This window comes from Hippocampus zosterae, chromosome 1, assembly GCF_025434085.1.
Source record: "Hippocampus zosterae strain Florida chromosome 1, ASM2543408v3, whole genome shotgun sequence".
Lineage (NCBI taxonomy): Eukaryota > Metazoa > Chordata > Actinopteri > Syngnathiformes > Syngnathidae > Hippocampus > Hippocampus zosterae.
The window spans coordinates 975,054-991,937 of record NC_067451.1 but is presented as its reverse complement, the minus strand read 5'-3'; the positions used below and the strand labels follow the sequence as shown (position 1 = coordinate 991,937).

Here is a 16,884-nt window from a genome sequence, read left to right as displayed (position 1 = left end):
TCCGCAGACCTGAGACGTCGGCCGGGTGGTGGAGGAGATCAGAGAGGTCAGGCGCGACGAGGCCATTTCAAGGTCTGAAAACAAAGTTCTCTAAATGGGAGCCGGTGAAGGGATGCCAGAGTCGGGGTTTTCTGCTCCCTCTTTATAGTCAAGAGGTGAGCAGCAGCATTCTGGACCAACTGGAGACGCTTGATGGAGGATTGCCTCACTCTAAAGTCAAGTGCCTTACAGTAATCCAACCGGGATGTCATAAGGGCATGAAGTACCGTATCTCAAGGTGCTCTTAAAAATCGGAGAGGCTTTCCTTTAGCCAGCTGATGAAGGAAGCCGCATTTGACAACAGCGCCTATTTGCCGGTCCAATTTCAAATCACTGCCCAGTTTCAAGTTGGAGACTGTCGTCTTAAGAATCAGGAGCCAGGGCCCCCCCTCCCAAGTCCACCAGGTGGGACCAAACGCCATCACTTCAGTCTTCTTTTCAATGAAATTCAAGGATTTCAGTGCCATCCAGGTCATGATTTCCTCACCACGGGATAAAAGCGGGACACGGATCCGCATGGCGGTGGAAGCGAAAACCGCGTTTCCTTAAGATGGAACCCAAAGGGAACAGATACAGTGAGAACAGTCGGGGAAAATGCAGAAGGAGCAGTTTAGTCAGCGATCTTCATGAGCTTGGTCAAGTTGTGTCTGCCTTTTGAACGTACGTTTGTGTCTTGAAAGTGGTGTTTGGACATGACATGACAAATATCGTCAAGTGTGCTTACTCTTTCTTATCTGCACGGCACCTGACAACCGTGATACGATGACTAACCCGGACAGACCTTCCAGGCAGCACCGCGCCACGGGACATCGCACTGATGGGGAAAAATGCAAAGCAGACCAAGTAGCAGTAGACAAAAGAAATCAAGAAACACGCTCGTTAAAGAAAACCAAGAGAGGAAAACAAGAGTTGCAAAGATGTGAGATGTGAAACAGCAGGGCGACTCCGCCGCGTTACCATCTGCCGAGCGATCGGGCCGAGATGGAGCGGGAAGGACAGGAGGGAACAATGGGCGAAACAACGGCCCTAACTACATTTGCAATTGCAAATTCTTGTCCTTGTGCTTCTGCGTGCGAGCCAAGGACACTCTCGACGCGAGCAGCTGTACCCACCGAGCGCGCTAGCTTCCTGATTTGCTAATGTTACGCTTGGCGGCATAATGACGCAGTCCCTTGCCCGGCGCACATCAAGATTGGCCATAGGACAGTCAAGTCAACATTATTTCTCGAGGACTTTCAAACAGCCATCGCTGCATACAAAGTGCTGTACATGGAGCGATTTAACATACACAATAAACAGTAAGACGAATCGGCAATAAAGGCGGTAGAAAGCACCAAGCAGTAAAATCAAGAACAAATCTAAGTTTACCATTTGCGGATCGTTTGATTAACATACCCCACACCGGGCGGGGCATTTCACTGTGGGGAATCTTTTCAAGACATCCGACAGTCGGGAGGGAGAAATGCTGACATTTGGCCGGGTAGGCACTATGTTGAGGGGTTAGCGCCACGGAAGAGCCGTGACGACTCTGCGTGCTAAGGCAGCTTGATGAAAATTTGATGCTCCCCGTTTTAAACGCACAGTGCCACGCAATCGCTTGAGAATTCCAAAGAACTACTAGCCCAGGTGAGGAGCACAATTTCCCCCCCAAGCTATAAAACGCGGGGGCTTTAACCGGGTTCATCTGCAGTCCGGGACGGAACTCTGGAAGGTATTCGGAAAAAAAAAAAAAAAACGGTTTGACATCTGCCGCTCATCAAAGACTCGTCGGCTCGGTCGTCGGATTATCGGGAATGGCCGTTTCCCACAACCCAGAAGCATTCGATTCAAGGGGCGGCCGGGGGGGCTGAGGTAGACTTGGGAAAAGGGGGAAGAAAATCCATTGGCCCGAGAGGCTTGGCTAAAAAGGGGCGATGGTGGGCTGCGGCGAATAAAATAACGCAGCGGGCTTTCTGCACTTACTCGGAAGAGGAGAAAAGACAGAGGAGCTACGTGACATGATTCGTGTCCTGTCATTTCACATGAAAATACGGCGTGAAAGGGAGCGGCCCCCGCGGACGCTCGTGGACAGTCACGCTATGCCGCATTCAAGAATATTCTTGAGGTACGACGACCCGTCCACCTGTGCGGAGCGTATCCACCCATGTCTTTGAATCTCTTTCTTCCGATCTATTTCCAAAGCTTCTCATTTTGTTGTTTGTTGTTGTTGTTTGAAAAAAAGGATCCACTGAGTTTGAATTGACTGGCTTTGTCAGTAGGAATCAGCTCGGGGAGTGGGGGGGGGGGTGAAATTGCCAGGCGGGTGCCGCTTTGATCTCACCGACAGACGGTGTGAAAAATACATTTCAGAAAGGATATTCGCCCGCGATGGGCCCACCAGAGTGACAAATTGGGCTTCCAGTTGCTTGAAATAATACACTGCGGATTGCTCCGGCGTCGCTTTGCTATCGCCTGGATAACCCGCCAGGTGAGCCGCGCTCTGCGGATTGAATCAAAAGCGTTTGGAATTTTGGAAGAAGAGGCCAAAGTATTCACGTGCTGCACTCCAGCACAAGTTCCGTGTCGTGTAAAGTGCATCCATACGAGGGTCGCGGTTGCGCCGCAGCCTATCCCGGCCATCTTCGGGCAGTAGGCTGGGGGGCACCCTGAACCGGTTGTCGGACGATCACGGAGCACACGTCCTCAACCAACCGTTCGAGCTCACAATCGCACCTCGGGACAAACTGTTCGAGTGTTCCGTTTGCTTGCCACGCAGGGGTGTTTTTGGAACGTGGGAGGAAACCGGAGTACCCGGAGAAAACCCACGCAGGCGCGGGGAGAACACGCAAATTCCACAAAGGCCGGAGCTGGAATCGAACCTTGCGCCTCTGCATTGTGAGGCCGACGTGCTAACCGCTCGAGCACCAGGCCAACTGCATTCAAGTTAAAAAGTACACACCGATATTTACGTTGTTGGCATTGGTTCAGGATTCCTTATTCAATGAAGATCCCTCCCGCAGTCGACGTTCTCTCTTGATTCACGTCTGTCCAGCAGATTGCTGGAAAACTGGTCATCAATTTGACAAAACAAAGGTGCGGAAAGTATTGAGAACCCCGTTTTGAAATGTCCTCGGTCACGCTAAGCGAGTCGCGGCATCGCATGAAAAGAACCAAAAAAATTAACTCTCCTCTGTACAGACAAAAGGCAGAATCGAGTCGAGGACTTTCTCCCTCTCGTCTCCAGTGGATTGAAAAAAACAAAATGGAGTTGATTCCAAGTTAGAGTGTCGAAGACGGCGAGCGAGCAGGGAAGGTGACATCGAATGCAGCGTTCCTGGATGGGGGGGGGGGGGGGGTCTGTGTGGCCTATCTAGCCGTAATCCGGGACACCTTGGCGCTATCGGGCTGGATCGCTCCGTCGGATACAAAGCCCCGGATCATGTTTTAAGGCTCTTGAGAAATCAAACATCCCCGTTTCCACCGAGTGCCATTTTTAGAATGTACGCCGATTAGTTGACATGTTTTCAAATGAAACTGATGAGCAGATGACTTTGGAAGCAATCGCGTTTCGCTTTCCCGGAAGCCGTCGTCGGGCGGACGGACGGACGGATGGAAACAACAAGCGCGCCGCCGTCCGACCGTAGGAGACGTGAAAGATTTGCTCTTTGCCGACTGACACATCCTTTGAGCGCTTTTCATCAGCGCACAGTCGAGTGATGCGGTTTATTTTCAACTTGCTCCGTTTAGCGTCAGTCCTTGAGGGAGCCCGTGTGATCACTTTTGAGGTTAGCCCCCCCCTGCCCCCAGGGGGGGCAAGTGTCATCTCATGACGAGATCTGATCAGGCGAGCGTTCCGAGCTGAAACACGCTGCGCGGAAAACGGAAAACAACCGAGCAAAGACACGTTTCCCAGCTCAAAAACAATTTTGCAGGTTGGAGGGTAGGGGGGGGGGTGTCTGGGGTGGGGTAGGGGGGCTGCGGCAGGTGATCGCCACCTCTGTGGCTCCTTCGTTCTCGCCGCATATTTCAGACATCGGCGGGATCACCCACATAGCGGATCACATTTTTCTTTCATGACTCATTATCGACTTAAATGACTTCTACCGCAAGACTTGCTAAAAAAAATAATAATAAAAAAAAAAAGCACAATCGTTTTTTTTCCCTTTTTTTTTCACAGTTCATTTTCAAAGTGCCGCTTTAATAGAAATGATAGTTTTGACAAATAACCATTTGGCACCACGAAAGTGGCTATTGTGCGAGAGAGAACCTGGGCAAGGGTGATAAGCCCAATGGGGGAGGGGGGGGGCGACATTGTCTTTTGTGGAGAGAGCACCTTTGGAGAGTCATTTGCACAAACGCGCACACGCAAGCTGAAGAGTAGCGCAGGAAAAAAGAAAAAGAAAAGCCCTACCATTTTCTCAACACACCCGCTTTCGCACGTATTGTGTTTGTCTTCGCAAATGAAAGAGTTTTATCGTCCGCGGCTGACAACAACAACAAGATGCTCTCCTATTGCAAAGTTCAAGCATGTCGGTGAACCAATGTGAAGGCTTCGCAATGAAAACGTTTCAGGATCGACACGAGACGTGTTTTTCACCTTCTGCTCTTCTTCAGTGCACGTGCTGCCTCATGTGGTCAATCTTGGTACTACCACAGCCGTGGTGCCACACGGCCAAGTTTGAAAGTCACGACAATTGGCCATTTTTTTCCCCGCATGGGGGTGTGGCGTCTCAGTTCAGGCGTTCTTTCGCCCCCCCCCCCCGCCCCCCCCCGGGAGGAGGACGCCGTTCCATCAGCAATTGGGCGACGGACAATAGACGCAGAAAGACACGAAATTGCGACACCGGCGTGAACGTTGCCAATTAACTCGGTTGCTCGGGGTGCGCTTTCCAAAAGGTCAGCACTCCCCAAGAGTGGCTTTTTTTGTTCACGTCTCCCCGCAGCGCCGCCGCGTTCCCGCCGCCTGTCTGCCGTCACCCCTTGAAGTCGCTGACAAATGTCTCGTGTGGGAGGCGGGGAAGGGTGGGCGGGGGGGGGGGGGGGGGACTCAATTTAGCGCTTTTAATGTAAATGGTCTGAAGCCGCTGACGAGCTCTTACTAATTTAGTCCCCAAATTTGTTCTCTGCTCCCTTTCTCTCCTGAACGACTTCGTGTGGTTCTTTCTTCCTCTCCTTGCCGGCCCCCCGTTTCCCGGACTTTCTTGGCCTCGAGTAAAAGCGATAAAATGGCGTAGCCCCAAAAGAGGACTTTGTTGTATTTGTCGAGCGAAATCTCCAACCGTCGACGACGATTGATAAGCTGACGTACGAGAAGGCGTTTGGGAACACGGCAGGACGTGGCGGCCGCCTTCCTCCTGGAACGCCGTCTGGGCGACTCTCTTTTGGCCGATGACGGCCCAGAGGCGGTCGCGCCGTCTTCTCTGCTCAATCCGCCGCTTCGCCTCTCGCGGGCTCTGACCTCGCTGCGATGGCGGCATTGTCACTCTCCTTTAATTCCAAGAGCAAAGGCTTCGACTGTCATGTTCATTCGATGGCCTCCGCGTTTTTTTGCTTCGGGGGCAGGCGAAAACGAGTCAAAAAAATACAAAAAACAAAAAACGTCGCTCTTGTGACAATGAGGGTTGAAATCCATCCTCCTCCTGTCCGCCATCGCAAGCCCCTCCCTCCCGGTTTTTCGGTTTGTGAACCAAAGCAGGGCAAATGGGCCGTGTTGGAGGCCATGATGAATTTAGCGCCTCCCCCGGAGCGATCTCCGGCGAGCAAATAAGCCCCCACGGGGGCTAAAACCCGTAAGAGAAAGAAAGCCCCCCCCCCCCCGTCCTTTGCGTGTCTTTTTAGTTGCGTCTCTCAGAGAGCTTGATTGTGCCTGTGACAAAAGAGCACTTTCTGCAATGCGAGTCCTCTCGGGGCTTTTTTTTCCCGATATTGTTTGCCGTGTTGCGATTACTGAATGCGGTCTCCGATGCAAAAGCGGCCTTGAAGATCCATCCACTTGAAAATTCTAAGCCTCCTCGATTTGCCCACTCCCCCCGTATATGATTTGAGGTCACAAATGGCCCGCAAGGAGTGCACGGAAGGGACCATTAGCGCAGTTGCCGCCGTACGCGAAGTGTTTTTACAGTACACTAAACGAAAAATACATCCAAGACGTTCAATAACTCCCCGTAAAATGACTGCACTACCGTCGGCGATCAACTTGGGCGTGACGTCAGAATACGTCACCGTGGCCAAAAACGGGCTTTTCGCACATCAATATTTTCCGGAATTGGAAACGAGCGTCCAACTTGGTGAGTGTCAGTTACGGATGATCGCCAATGCCGGAACGCATCTCGGCCGTCAGACCTCGTCTTTACGTATTTGCGGTATCTGGTAGAGCACCTCAGCCGGTCTGGACATCCCATAATGCTGTTACAATACTCCAGAGGCTTGCCAGATACGGTCAACCCCGGCGTATTCATGGCTCAGCATTTTCTTTGATTTACTTGCGTAAAAGTCTCGCTTTGGTGTCAAGAAGTAGGTTGAAATGATTTGAGCTGCTTCGTTTCGACAAGCGTGGCGCTTCGCCACCGTCGTAGGGTTGTTATGCGTTGAGGATCTCCATTTAGACCGCGGGTGTCAAAGTCAAGGCCCCGGGGGCCAGATCTGGCCCGACGTATCGTTTTATGCGGCCCGCGAAAGCAAATTAAACATGTCGACTTCCGTGATGCTGACTCAAATCTCTCACAAAATGTACAATTTTAATATATCATAAATATGAGACGTATTTTATTGTAACCAAACCGCTCGTTACAGGAACTTAAACAATAGTTGAATAAACCGTTATTATTGACTTTTCGCCTTTGGATTCAGTCAGAACGGCCCTCCAAGGGAAACGGGAACCAAAATGTGGCCCATGACAAAAATGAGTTTGACATCCCTGATTTCGAGATTTTTTATTTTTTTTTTCGGGGGGGGGGGGGGGGGGGTTGTAGTCAATTGGATGAGCAGTCACTCACAGCCTGGTCTTGAGAGTACCACCTTGAACTGCGGATTGCCCAGCGGCTCGATTGTTGTCTTAAGTGAGCTGGACAATCAGTGTCCGCTTGTCTCCATGATGGATGTCTTTTTGAAGCTGGCAGAAGCGTGCGGATGTGTGTGTGTGTGTGGGGGGGGGGGAGTCACGCCACGATCCATGACATCATAGCATTCCATCTCCCGCCTTGACTTTGGCTCACTCAGCTACTTTGAATTGACGATCCGCCGATAGCTAAAAGCGATTCCCCGAGGTTTTGGCTCCGTGTCGCCGAGCGATGCTTGGTCAACAAAGCCTTTAGTCGGTTCTAGCGAAGCGACAGAATGGCACTCCGAAAAAAAAGAAAGGCAAGACGGCTACACCCTTTGTTTTTTTTTTTTTGGTTTTTTTTTTTACCTTCCCCTTGCGCGATCTCACTCCCCTGCTTTCATCAATGCGGCGCATTCGTTTGCGACAAACAGAACGAGTGATTTCTGTTGTGTCTTCTTTCTTTTACAGGAGAAAACGAGCATTAAAAGTAAGCCACGCCACCAACTCTTTTGTTTCGGGCAGAGGCATGCTTGGCTTGCTTTGCACTCCCCCGTCGCTGCTTGACTTTGAGTTCCCATTGCATCCTTTCATGATCAAATGACATCAACCTCACGAAAAAAAAAAAAAAAAACATCCATCGACATGACGTGTCCACTCGGGCGGCGATGCATCACATCCGACTCCCTTCGGCGTATACACACGAGCTAATCTTGAGGTTGTCGCTAAGGCGGGTTAATTGGTTCAAACCCTAATCAGCGGATTAAAGAGAATACCGGGGCCTCTTGAGCCGCGCAAATCTGTCCGGTGACTTCGATCAAGCGGCGATCGCCAAGCTGTCAATCACCAGATAAGGAGGAGGGCCAAAAAAAAAAAAAAAAAACACCCTCGCGCGCTCAAGCACGACTGAGCAACGACATCAGCAAAACTCCAACGCAAGTCTTCAGTCCTTCATTTTACATCATCAATCACCCCCTCCCCCTCCACACCACCCCCCCACCCTCGCCGCCGCCTCAGCACAAACACGTTTTTGAAGCATGACATGATTTCAAAACCCAAATTCACGCCACCGTTCTTGAATTGGGAGGCTGCTGTCCAAGTTGTCTCCGTTTTCATCGCTGTGGTGGCACGCGTGAAAAGTAAACTTTGACCTTCATCTACAGCCTGCGCGGTGGAAGGCACAAGTCCACTAGGCACTTATGATGTCAGAGATTTATTTATTTTTTCGTAAATGGAGGGCAATTGTTACATTACAATAAAATAAATACAGATAAAATTAAAAAATTTTAAAAATATATATTATTATTAATTTAAATATATATATATTTTTAAGTATATATATATATATTTTTTAATGTTTTAAATTATATATATATATATATATTTTTTTTAATGTTTTAAATTTTATATATATATATATATATTTTTTAAAATATTTTTTAATGATATTTTTTAATGATATATATATATATAATTAAAAAATACCATTAAAAATTTATATATATATATATATATATATATATATATATATATATATATATATATATATATATATATATATATATATATATATATATATACACATTTAATAAGTGCAGGTAACGGCGGCACGATTTAGCCAAAAGGGGGGAATCAGAGCGGTGTGTTCCTCATGCAATTTTGCAAATCATCACGGACCTCTTCATGTGTGACGGAATAATTTGCCGCACTCTTTTGATTTTGACAATGAAAACTGAAAGGGGGGTGAGGGGTCATAATCCTGCCCATTTTTTTATTTTTATTTTTTCGCTTAACTGGTTGAAAGTTGCTCATTCGGGAATAGACGACGATTGAACTCCAATCGTGTGATGGGCTCGTTCAATTGGGCGCGCTTCCCTCCTACTGCAAGCGCTTCATGTTGTTTATTACCAAAAGTGAGGCAATCGCGACGGGATGAAGAGCTAGCGAGCGCAAAACGTCATCGTGAAAAAAGTCCAGTGGGATTGAGCAAGCGCCACCTCACCAGGGAGCACTTTTACTGCGAATGTAACATTAACTCGGTGTTTCAATCAAGAAAATAAGGGGGGGAGACAAACTTCGATGATTTAATGAAAACGGAAAACACGCTTTGCGTAAATTCAATACCAAAAAAAAAAAAAAAAATTCAGAAGATGAAATGTGACCAAATTATAATTTCAAGTCAAATCCGACACAACTTTTCTGTCACATTGTGCCAAGTTTGGATATTGAACCCTCGTAGTGCACCGCTTGCGATAAATGTAAAATGATGTCTTTGAATCAAAGGCAAAGGCATTCAGAAAAACACGAGAGAGCTGAAACGCATGGAGGGGTTCTAAAATGGCCTAAATTTCATGAGGTCACCGGCTGATAATTCTCAGGCATTGCAGCAATAATAAAAAACGTTTTGATACGTTAATCTTCACAATTTACATATTTTGCCCCATAGAGACCCATTATAATTCATAATTTTGAATGCATCGTAAACCTAATGTGTATACATGCATTTCACGCGATTTTTACATCAATCGCTTTGTTTTCGCTTGGACAGACGTATGCATGCCACATTGTTGGGTTGAGGTCATTCCAATTGTGCAACTTTTAGGTGGCGCCAGAGGATCGCAAATGAGTTTGCCTTTTTACAGGAGGCTTCCAACCAATGCATTTGACATGAACACGTCCGGTCGGGATTGGGACTTCCAGACACAATTTTTTTTCCCTTTTGCAAAAAATAAAGAATAAAAAAATCCCAAAGAACTAATAAAAACTATACAAGGAAAGCACAGATGCCTCTGAACATTTTGAGTTTTTGAAAAAAAAGAATGTTTTTATAACACAAAATACATCATTACAAAAATTGTAAACTGCGTAACATAAGTCCTTTTTAATTTGGAGCACACAAGGGTTAACGTGTTGACACAAATCACACTCCGCCAACGCACAAAAGAGTCGAGTGTAGGCACATTCTTCACTGAATAGTCCAACGCTGGGGGGAAAAAACCGAAAATGCCCTGACGCCGCTGTGTTCTCTGTCCTCCCGCAGACTCGCGGCCTTTGCCTGACGTAGCCATGACCGGCAAGTGCACCCGGGAATGCGACGAGTACGGCCACTCGGACTCCTGCTGGATGCCTGTGCGCACGTCGCCCGAGCGCCGGCCATCCAAATCCACCACCACCGCCACCACCGCCACCCCACAGCAACCAAAGCTTTCTACTTTCATGAGCGGCAACGGCAACGGCGGCGGCGGCGGCGGCGGCGGCGGCGGCGGCGGTAGCAGCCAAGAGCAGCCCGGCAGCCAAGAGACCCTGGCCATGGCCGCCATGGCCAACGGAGACCCCGCCGCCGGCCACATGCTGGGCGACCGCAATAGCAACCTACTTAGTAAGAAGATGGCCTCCTCTTCCTCCTCCTACGATGCCTTCGGCTCGCCGTCTTACGGTTCGCCTCCGTACGGCTCGCCCGGCGGCGGAGGAGAGGAGACGTCGGGCCGCCCCGCCGAGGAGATCCCAATGGCGCCCGCCGGGGAGTACAAGCCCAGCTCCTGTGGTACTCTGACGCGGCGGGAGGTGTACCTGTAAGCCGACGCCGCCACCCGGAGGGCCGGAAATTGTCGGCAAAGAGAACGCAACTACGGTTTACGGCCCTCGTTATTTTCAACGCCCCCTTTTTGCGCCGGATGAAGTCGGACTCCAAAGAAGGTGGCCTTTTTTTTTTTTTTTTTTTTAAGCGCTACGACTCGGATGTCAATCTGGCGAGTTGGGATCTTGCAACACGCTAGTTCCAGCCGTAGATGAAGCGATTTATTTGACAGGCGAGCGCAACAGTCCATGCATGCATCCACGTCCATCACACACACATTGAGACTAAAAAAAAAAAGGAAAAAAAAAAAAAAAACTTTCTTTTTCTAAAAGACTGGCCAACTTTGCTTGGGAGCATATCTTGAGTTGGGAGCGTTCTATTCTTTTGGATACCCTGGATGTTGGCTCCCCCGATCATTGGAGCCTTTGCGGACTGGAAGACTTCACGAAAGGAGACGTCGGCAAAGACTGAGCTTTAAAACATAGCGCAGCCGCGTCTTTTTTTTTTTTTTTTTTTTTTGCGGCAAACTCTTTTGGGGACCAGTCATGCCGCCGTACGGACGGCGACATGAAAAATTGTACAGAACCACTCGGGGGGGTGGGTGGGGCCATGCTTTTAAGGGGCGGGGCCGAGCCCCCGTCGTGAAGCGCCGCATCAGACTGCGCACCGTTAGCCAATTCATGATTTTAACAATATATAAGCCAACTGAGTGGACATGAAAACTGAATCATCGAAAAAAAAAAAACGCGCCTTGTGTACGGGCGACGCTGTACGTACAACAACAATTGCTTCACGATGGCGTCCTGATTTACTTCATCGTGGGATAGATTGAGCAATAAATATCATAATGTAAACATTTACCGGCAATCAATCAATCATGATATATACATTAATATCTATATATCTATAAATAGATCTATCTATCTATATAGATATAGATATAATTTTTTTTTCTTTAACGACTCCTCGTCCTAATCAGCACGAGAATGCGGCTCTGCGTAGTCCGTGACATTTTTTTTTTGGGGTGGGTGGGGGGGCATGAATGTAAGAATCCGCTCAAGCAAACGGGGAAACAATCAATTTGACGCTTTGATCCTTTTTGTGTTGGACGCCAGAAGCTGAACTTCAAACATTCCACAAGGCGTTTGTCCATCGAACGAGCGGAGTTGCAATTTCTGCATCTTTTTCATGTGTGTGTGGGGGGGGGGGGGGGGGCTCTTGATAGTCTTGTAAGTACTACTACCCGTCGTGGGAAAGACAGCGCTCCTTATACTTAGCAATTGTACACATGAATATCTACTTTTTTTTTTACTGCACGCTTTATGGAACTTATGTCGCTTAACGAGAAGGAAGAAGAAGAAGAAAAAAAAAAAAAGGACAAAACAAAATGTATAAAAAGTACCCCTTGTAACATCGGCTTCCACCTTGTTGCTTGCTGACTTTTGGAACTAATGAAACATTCGCCACGTAGTCCAACTTAGTACATCGGTTCATCTTTCCACACAAGGGCACTAAATTCTCCCCCGTGTTTGAACAACCGATTTTCATTTCCGCCATTTTGTTTACGACAGCTGAAATTGTAGAGATCATGAAATTGTACTCTGTATTATGACCTTTTGTTTTTCGGTTTCACTTTGTATACTGTATTGTCCTTGGAAGAAAAAAAAAAAAAAGGGATCGAGTGAATGCAAAATTGTGCCTTTTTATATACCAGTCGGTATGATTCAACGTTGGCTTGGGATTGGACCCACCGGGGGACACGTTTCCGCACCTTCCTGGAAGTATTCGCCAGTCGGGTTGTCGGTGAGCTAAACTTGAACTGGGCTTCGGTCCCCGTGTTGAACTTTCCTGGTGTCGCGCATTGCTGAGCGATTGGCGGGTTTTCTGTTGCATAACTCGCTCGTGGGTGTGCGATCATAAAAACCAATGCGTCGCGGGTCCGCTAATGTCGACGCGCTCGCACCGCAATTTATCGACCGCATCTGAAATCGGAGCTCCTGCGACAGATTTGTCCCGCTCGTCGGGCCCGTTGATTTGGAAACGACTTTAGTGAAATTTGAGATAAATTGACAAGCGAGCGCGAGACATCGGACGTTCTTTGCATGAAACAAGCACTAGGATTGAATATAGAGGCGTAGAATGATCGGTAGTTGAAAAAAAAAAAACACTTGCTTGGAGACATTGAATCGCTCTTATTTGAAGTGGGGTGGGCAGATCCAAACGGTCAACGAAGCCTCGAGAATCCGCCGCAACCTGTAACCAGATTTGTAATATTAAGCATCGCTATTTGTCCTGCGACGTGGATGTTTGACATAGAAATGGAGGAAATGGGACTTTCCCGTCGTGAACTTTGAGTCACTATGCACGCAAGCTTCGCTGAACATGGCAACGTGTGTTGAAAGCAAGTCCACTTCTATTTATGAGATATTTTATGTAAGTTAATTTGCTTTTTGTACAGGTTTGTGTAAATAAATCGCTTGTCATTTTTTTTTTGTCCCTGGGAAAAATTAAAATATAAACATGGTCAACCTTCAGTTGTGCATTTTGGCTTCGGGCGCATCCGCCGCCGATCGGTCGCAACACCGTACGGCAGCTTACTCTCATCGGAAATAAGCAATGATGGGAAAGCTCTTTGAAACAACGCGAAAACGTACGCAGCCATCCATCCGTGTATCCGCTTTCTCATCCGCTTCACGGATTACAAAGGGTTGCGGGACTTGCTGTCTTCGGGCAGGAGTTGGAGGACACCCGGAACCGGTCGCACACAGAGACATACAACCGTCAAGGCCTACATTCACACGAGGGACAATTTCGAGCGCTCCGTTCACCCGCCATGCATGTTTTTGGAATGTGGGAGGAAACCGGAATACCCGGAGAAAACCCACGCAGGCACGGGAAGCCATTCTGGTTCAAAGGTCCCGTTTATTGCAGGGGTCAGCAAAACCTTTTTGGGGTCATGGACCAGATGAGACAACTACATGCTGTTCACCCGCCGGCAACCGAAACGAAACAGGAAGTCATCCATTTTGAGTGAACCCCAAGCCTAGTACGTTGACAAAACGGCCTCAAGAATGAGATGAGGTCCGATTTAGCCATGAGAGTGCCCGGTCATCGCCGCATGGACATTTCGCTAGCAAATTGGCGAATGAGCAATTGCAACCAGGCGCCTTGGAAATTGCAAACGCCGCTCATTTCCCCCGTCTCGTGAAGCGTTGTGAATTGCAGGAAGAAGCAGCGGGTAGCGGATTTTTAAGCAAAGAAGTGGAGTGGGGAATTAAGACAAATTAGAATTCATTTTAAGTGTCATGAATGTTGGGGCAATGAATACAAAGGATGTTTTGTTTCTCGAATGAATAAAACAGCGACTGAATCCGATAAATACAATTAGAGCACAGAAACAGCTGGCGGCAGGCGGCAGGAAGATCTCAAGAATGGCGGCATAAGCGATACCGCCGCCAATGGGGACTGCCCAAGTGTCATACTTCCTGAGGCTGCTGAGGAAGCATGGCCTGCCACAGGAGGTGCTACGACAGTTCTACACGGCAGTCATCGAATCAATCCTGTGTTCTTCCATCACGGTTTGGTTTGGGGCCGCCACAAAAAAGGACAAAATCCGACTTCAACGGACAGTTAGGAGGGCGGAGAAAATCGTTGGCACCGCCCTACCCACTCTTGAGGACTTGCACACTGCAAGAATCAAGACAAGGGCACGGAAAATCCTCCTGGATCCCCCGCAACCCTGCCCACCACCTTTTTCAGCCACTCCCCTCAGGCAAACGCTACAGATCCATGCGCACCAAATCCAGTAGACACTTAAACAACTTCTTCCCTCTCGCCATGAACTCCTTAAACAGTCACTGACATAGTCACTCTTCTTGCACCACAAAATGGTACTACAAAACTACTGGTTACTCTAAAATGGTTCAATGATTTTGTTGTTTACGGTGATACTAGTGCAGCGTGTTATACCGGAGACAAATTCCTTGTGTTTTCTACATACTTGGCCAATAAAGATGATTCTGATTCTGATTCTGATTACCCCCTTTGACCCATAGGCGGAGCTTAAGACAAGAAAAAGCCCAAAGTAGACCACCGATAAACAAAGAGGTCCAAATATCGCATGAACAAAAGCGCACCCAGGATGAAAACGTCTTACGATCTTCGGCCTTTCAGCATCTTGGCCCACGGGGCATTTGCACACCTGCGCGACTTCGACCCCAACACTTGCATTGCGTGGCAAAGCCAGGCCGGAGGCGAAGCCAAGCGCAATGCACCAGTACTATTTTGCGATTTCCTTCTGCTAATAGAACGACACGGCTTTCTATCCGTGCCGATTCCCTTGATGAGACGCAACATCCGAGGTGAACATGTGCTCATACATAAACAAACGGACTATCGATCCCCCCTTGTGATCTTTGAAACCAAACCGCATGCGGACACCGAATTTGCAAAGCAACCTTACAGCGCAGGTGACGCTTTGCTCGTGAATAATTCATCAAGGGGTATTTGCATGAGGCACATGGAGGCGAGACTCAACCCGAAACTACGGCGGCATTTGCGCCGCGGCTCAAAACCTTCACCGAATTCTGTGGGGTGACTGGAAAGGAAGACGCGACACTCGCAAATATTTGCCTGGAGTATAATTGCAAGCCGGAGGAACATTATGTACAGTTCCAAGGTGCTTGCCAGCCAATCGCAGGGCACATATCGACAACCCACCATTGGTGATCACAATCACACCTAGGGACAATCTTTTCGAGTGTTCCGTTAGCTTGCCATTCACGTTTTTTTAAAATGTAGGAGGAAACCAGACTACCCGGAGAAAAGCTACAAGGGCACGGGAAGAACATGCAAACTCCACGCAGGAAGGCCGGAGCCCGGAATCGAACCCTGCACTTCTGCACTGTGAGGCTGATGTGCAAACCAACTGACTACCGTGCCGCCTGCGTATAACGAGTATGTCTCTTCTCTCTCGCACACACACGCACACACACACACACACACACACCCACACACACACACGCACACACACACACACACACACACACACACACACAAAATGTGTTTATACCGATTTATTTTTTAATTTATGGATTTAATATACATGGAGTACAGTACTGTATATGCTGCTATATGTTAAATATTTTTTTTATACCTCTATATGTTTATTGGTCGCTACTTTGCGGATTTTCGTTTATCGCGGGTGGTTTTGGTCCCCATTAACCCTGATAAACGGGGATTACTGTACAGTTCATGTTGGTGTTTTTTTTAATTTTTTGAATGCGTATTTTTGGAAGGAGGCATCCGTATGCCCAGAAAGGTATGTATGATTACAGATTTACAGATTATATTTTAATTCTGCTTTGTTTTGTCACAGGTTTGGAATTCCAGTACATACCGTATGTGACAGACACCTAAAAGTGTGTCTTCATCTCCATCTGTCCTTTCATCACGCGGTGCACTCAAGGGGTACGATCCCCGTGGCCGAGTTGTTTACATGTTGTTTCGGCGCGGATCCGGTGCGCGCTGGCGCTTCCTGACCCTCCGCAAAAACCTCCGCTGGCTGCCTTCCTCCCTAAGCGAGGAAGTGTGTTGCACTAATGAGCCCCTCACACACAAACACGGGCTGCACCGGCGCTAATGCACCAACGTACCAGTCATGAGCCCGCCGGGATTTTTTTGATGACGTTGAACAGTCGAAATCCCGGCGGACGGCCTGTCTTGGCAACAACAAAACACATGTTCGTGCGCCGAACGTGACCTATGGTGGGAAAGTCATTCTTTTCAAAGACTTGGTGACTGCACTCAAACAGATTTTTTTTTATCAGGTACTTGTATTTTACTTGAGTATGAAGGTGGTGCATTTTTCGATTAAGTACTTTTGCCAGAGCTTATTTTTTGATCAACACACCAATATTTGTCGTCTATCTTAAGTTCGTCTTGAGCCCGCGCCGAGTTGTTGTGACCGAACATTGGCGACGGCGATTCTGACGGCAAACGCTTGCTTGCGTCGCTCGCAGAGAGAGAAACGTGTTTATCCGCAGAAGCGACGGCAGCCCGTGCGAGGCCTCCAACCTGGCACTCCAGATTAGCGTCCGCTCCCCCGCGGCCGCCCACCCGCAAATTTGCGTGCCAACGCCGGCCAATCTCGCAACCGTCGCCACCCACCCCGTCGCCGAGGACCAACACCGAGAGCCTGAAAAGCCGAGCGCGGGTGACAGCTCCTCGCGAGTCAACGCGGGGGTTGAAA

The 16,884-nt window shown here is 48.3% G+C and overlaps 1 protein-coding gene across 3 annotated transcripts in view; it reads left to right on the top strand.

Annotated features, from left to right (window-relative positions):
* pcdh7b (protocadherin 7b) overlaps window positions 1–13,168 on the top strand; it is a 102,411-nt gene extending 89,243 nt beyond the window's left edge. For 2 of the 3 annotated variants that reach the window (XM_052056112.1, XM_052056025.1), the window contains exon 3: window positions 10,098–13,168. In XM_052056112.1, coding sequence (XP_051912072.1) covers window positions 10,098–10,633 — 536 coding nt within the window. In that variant the 3' untranslated portion in view covers window positions 10,634–13,168. The remainder of the gene's footprint in view (window positions 1–10,097) is intronic. The other variant, XM_052056197.1, reaches the window with a different exon arrangement.
* The last annotated feature ends 3,716 nt before the right edge of the window (window positions 13,169–16,884 follow it).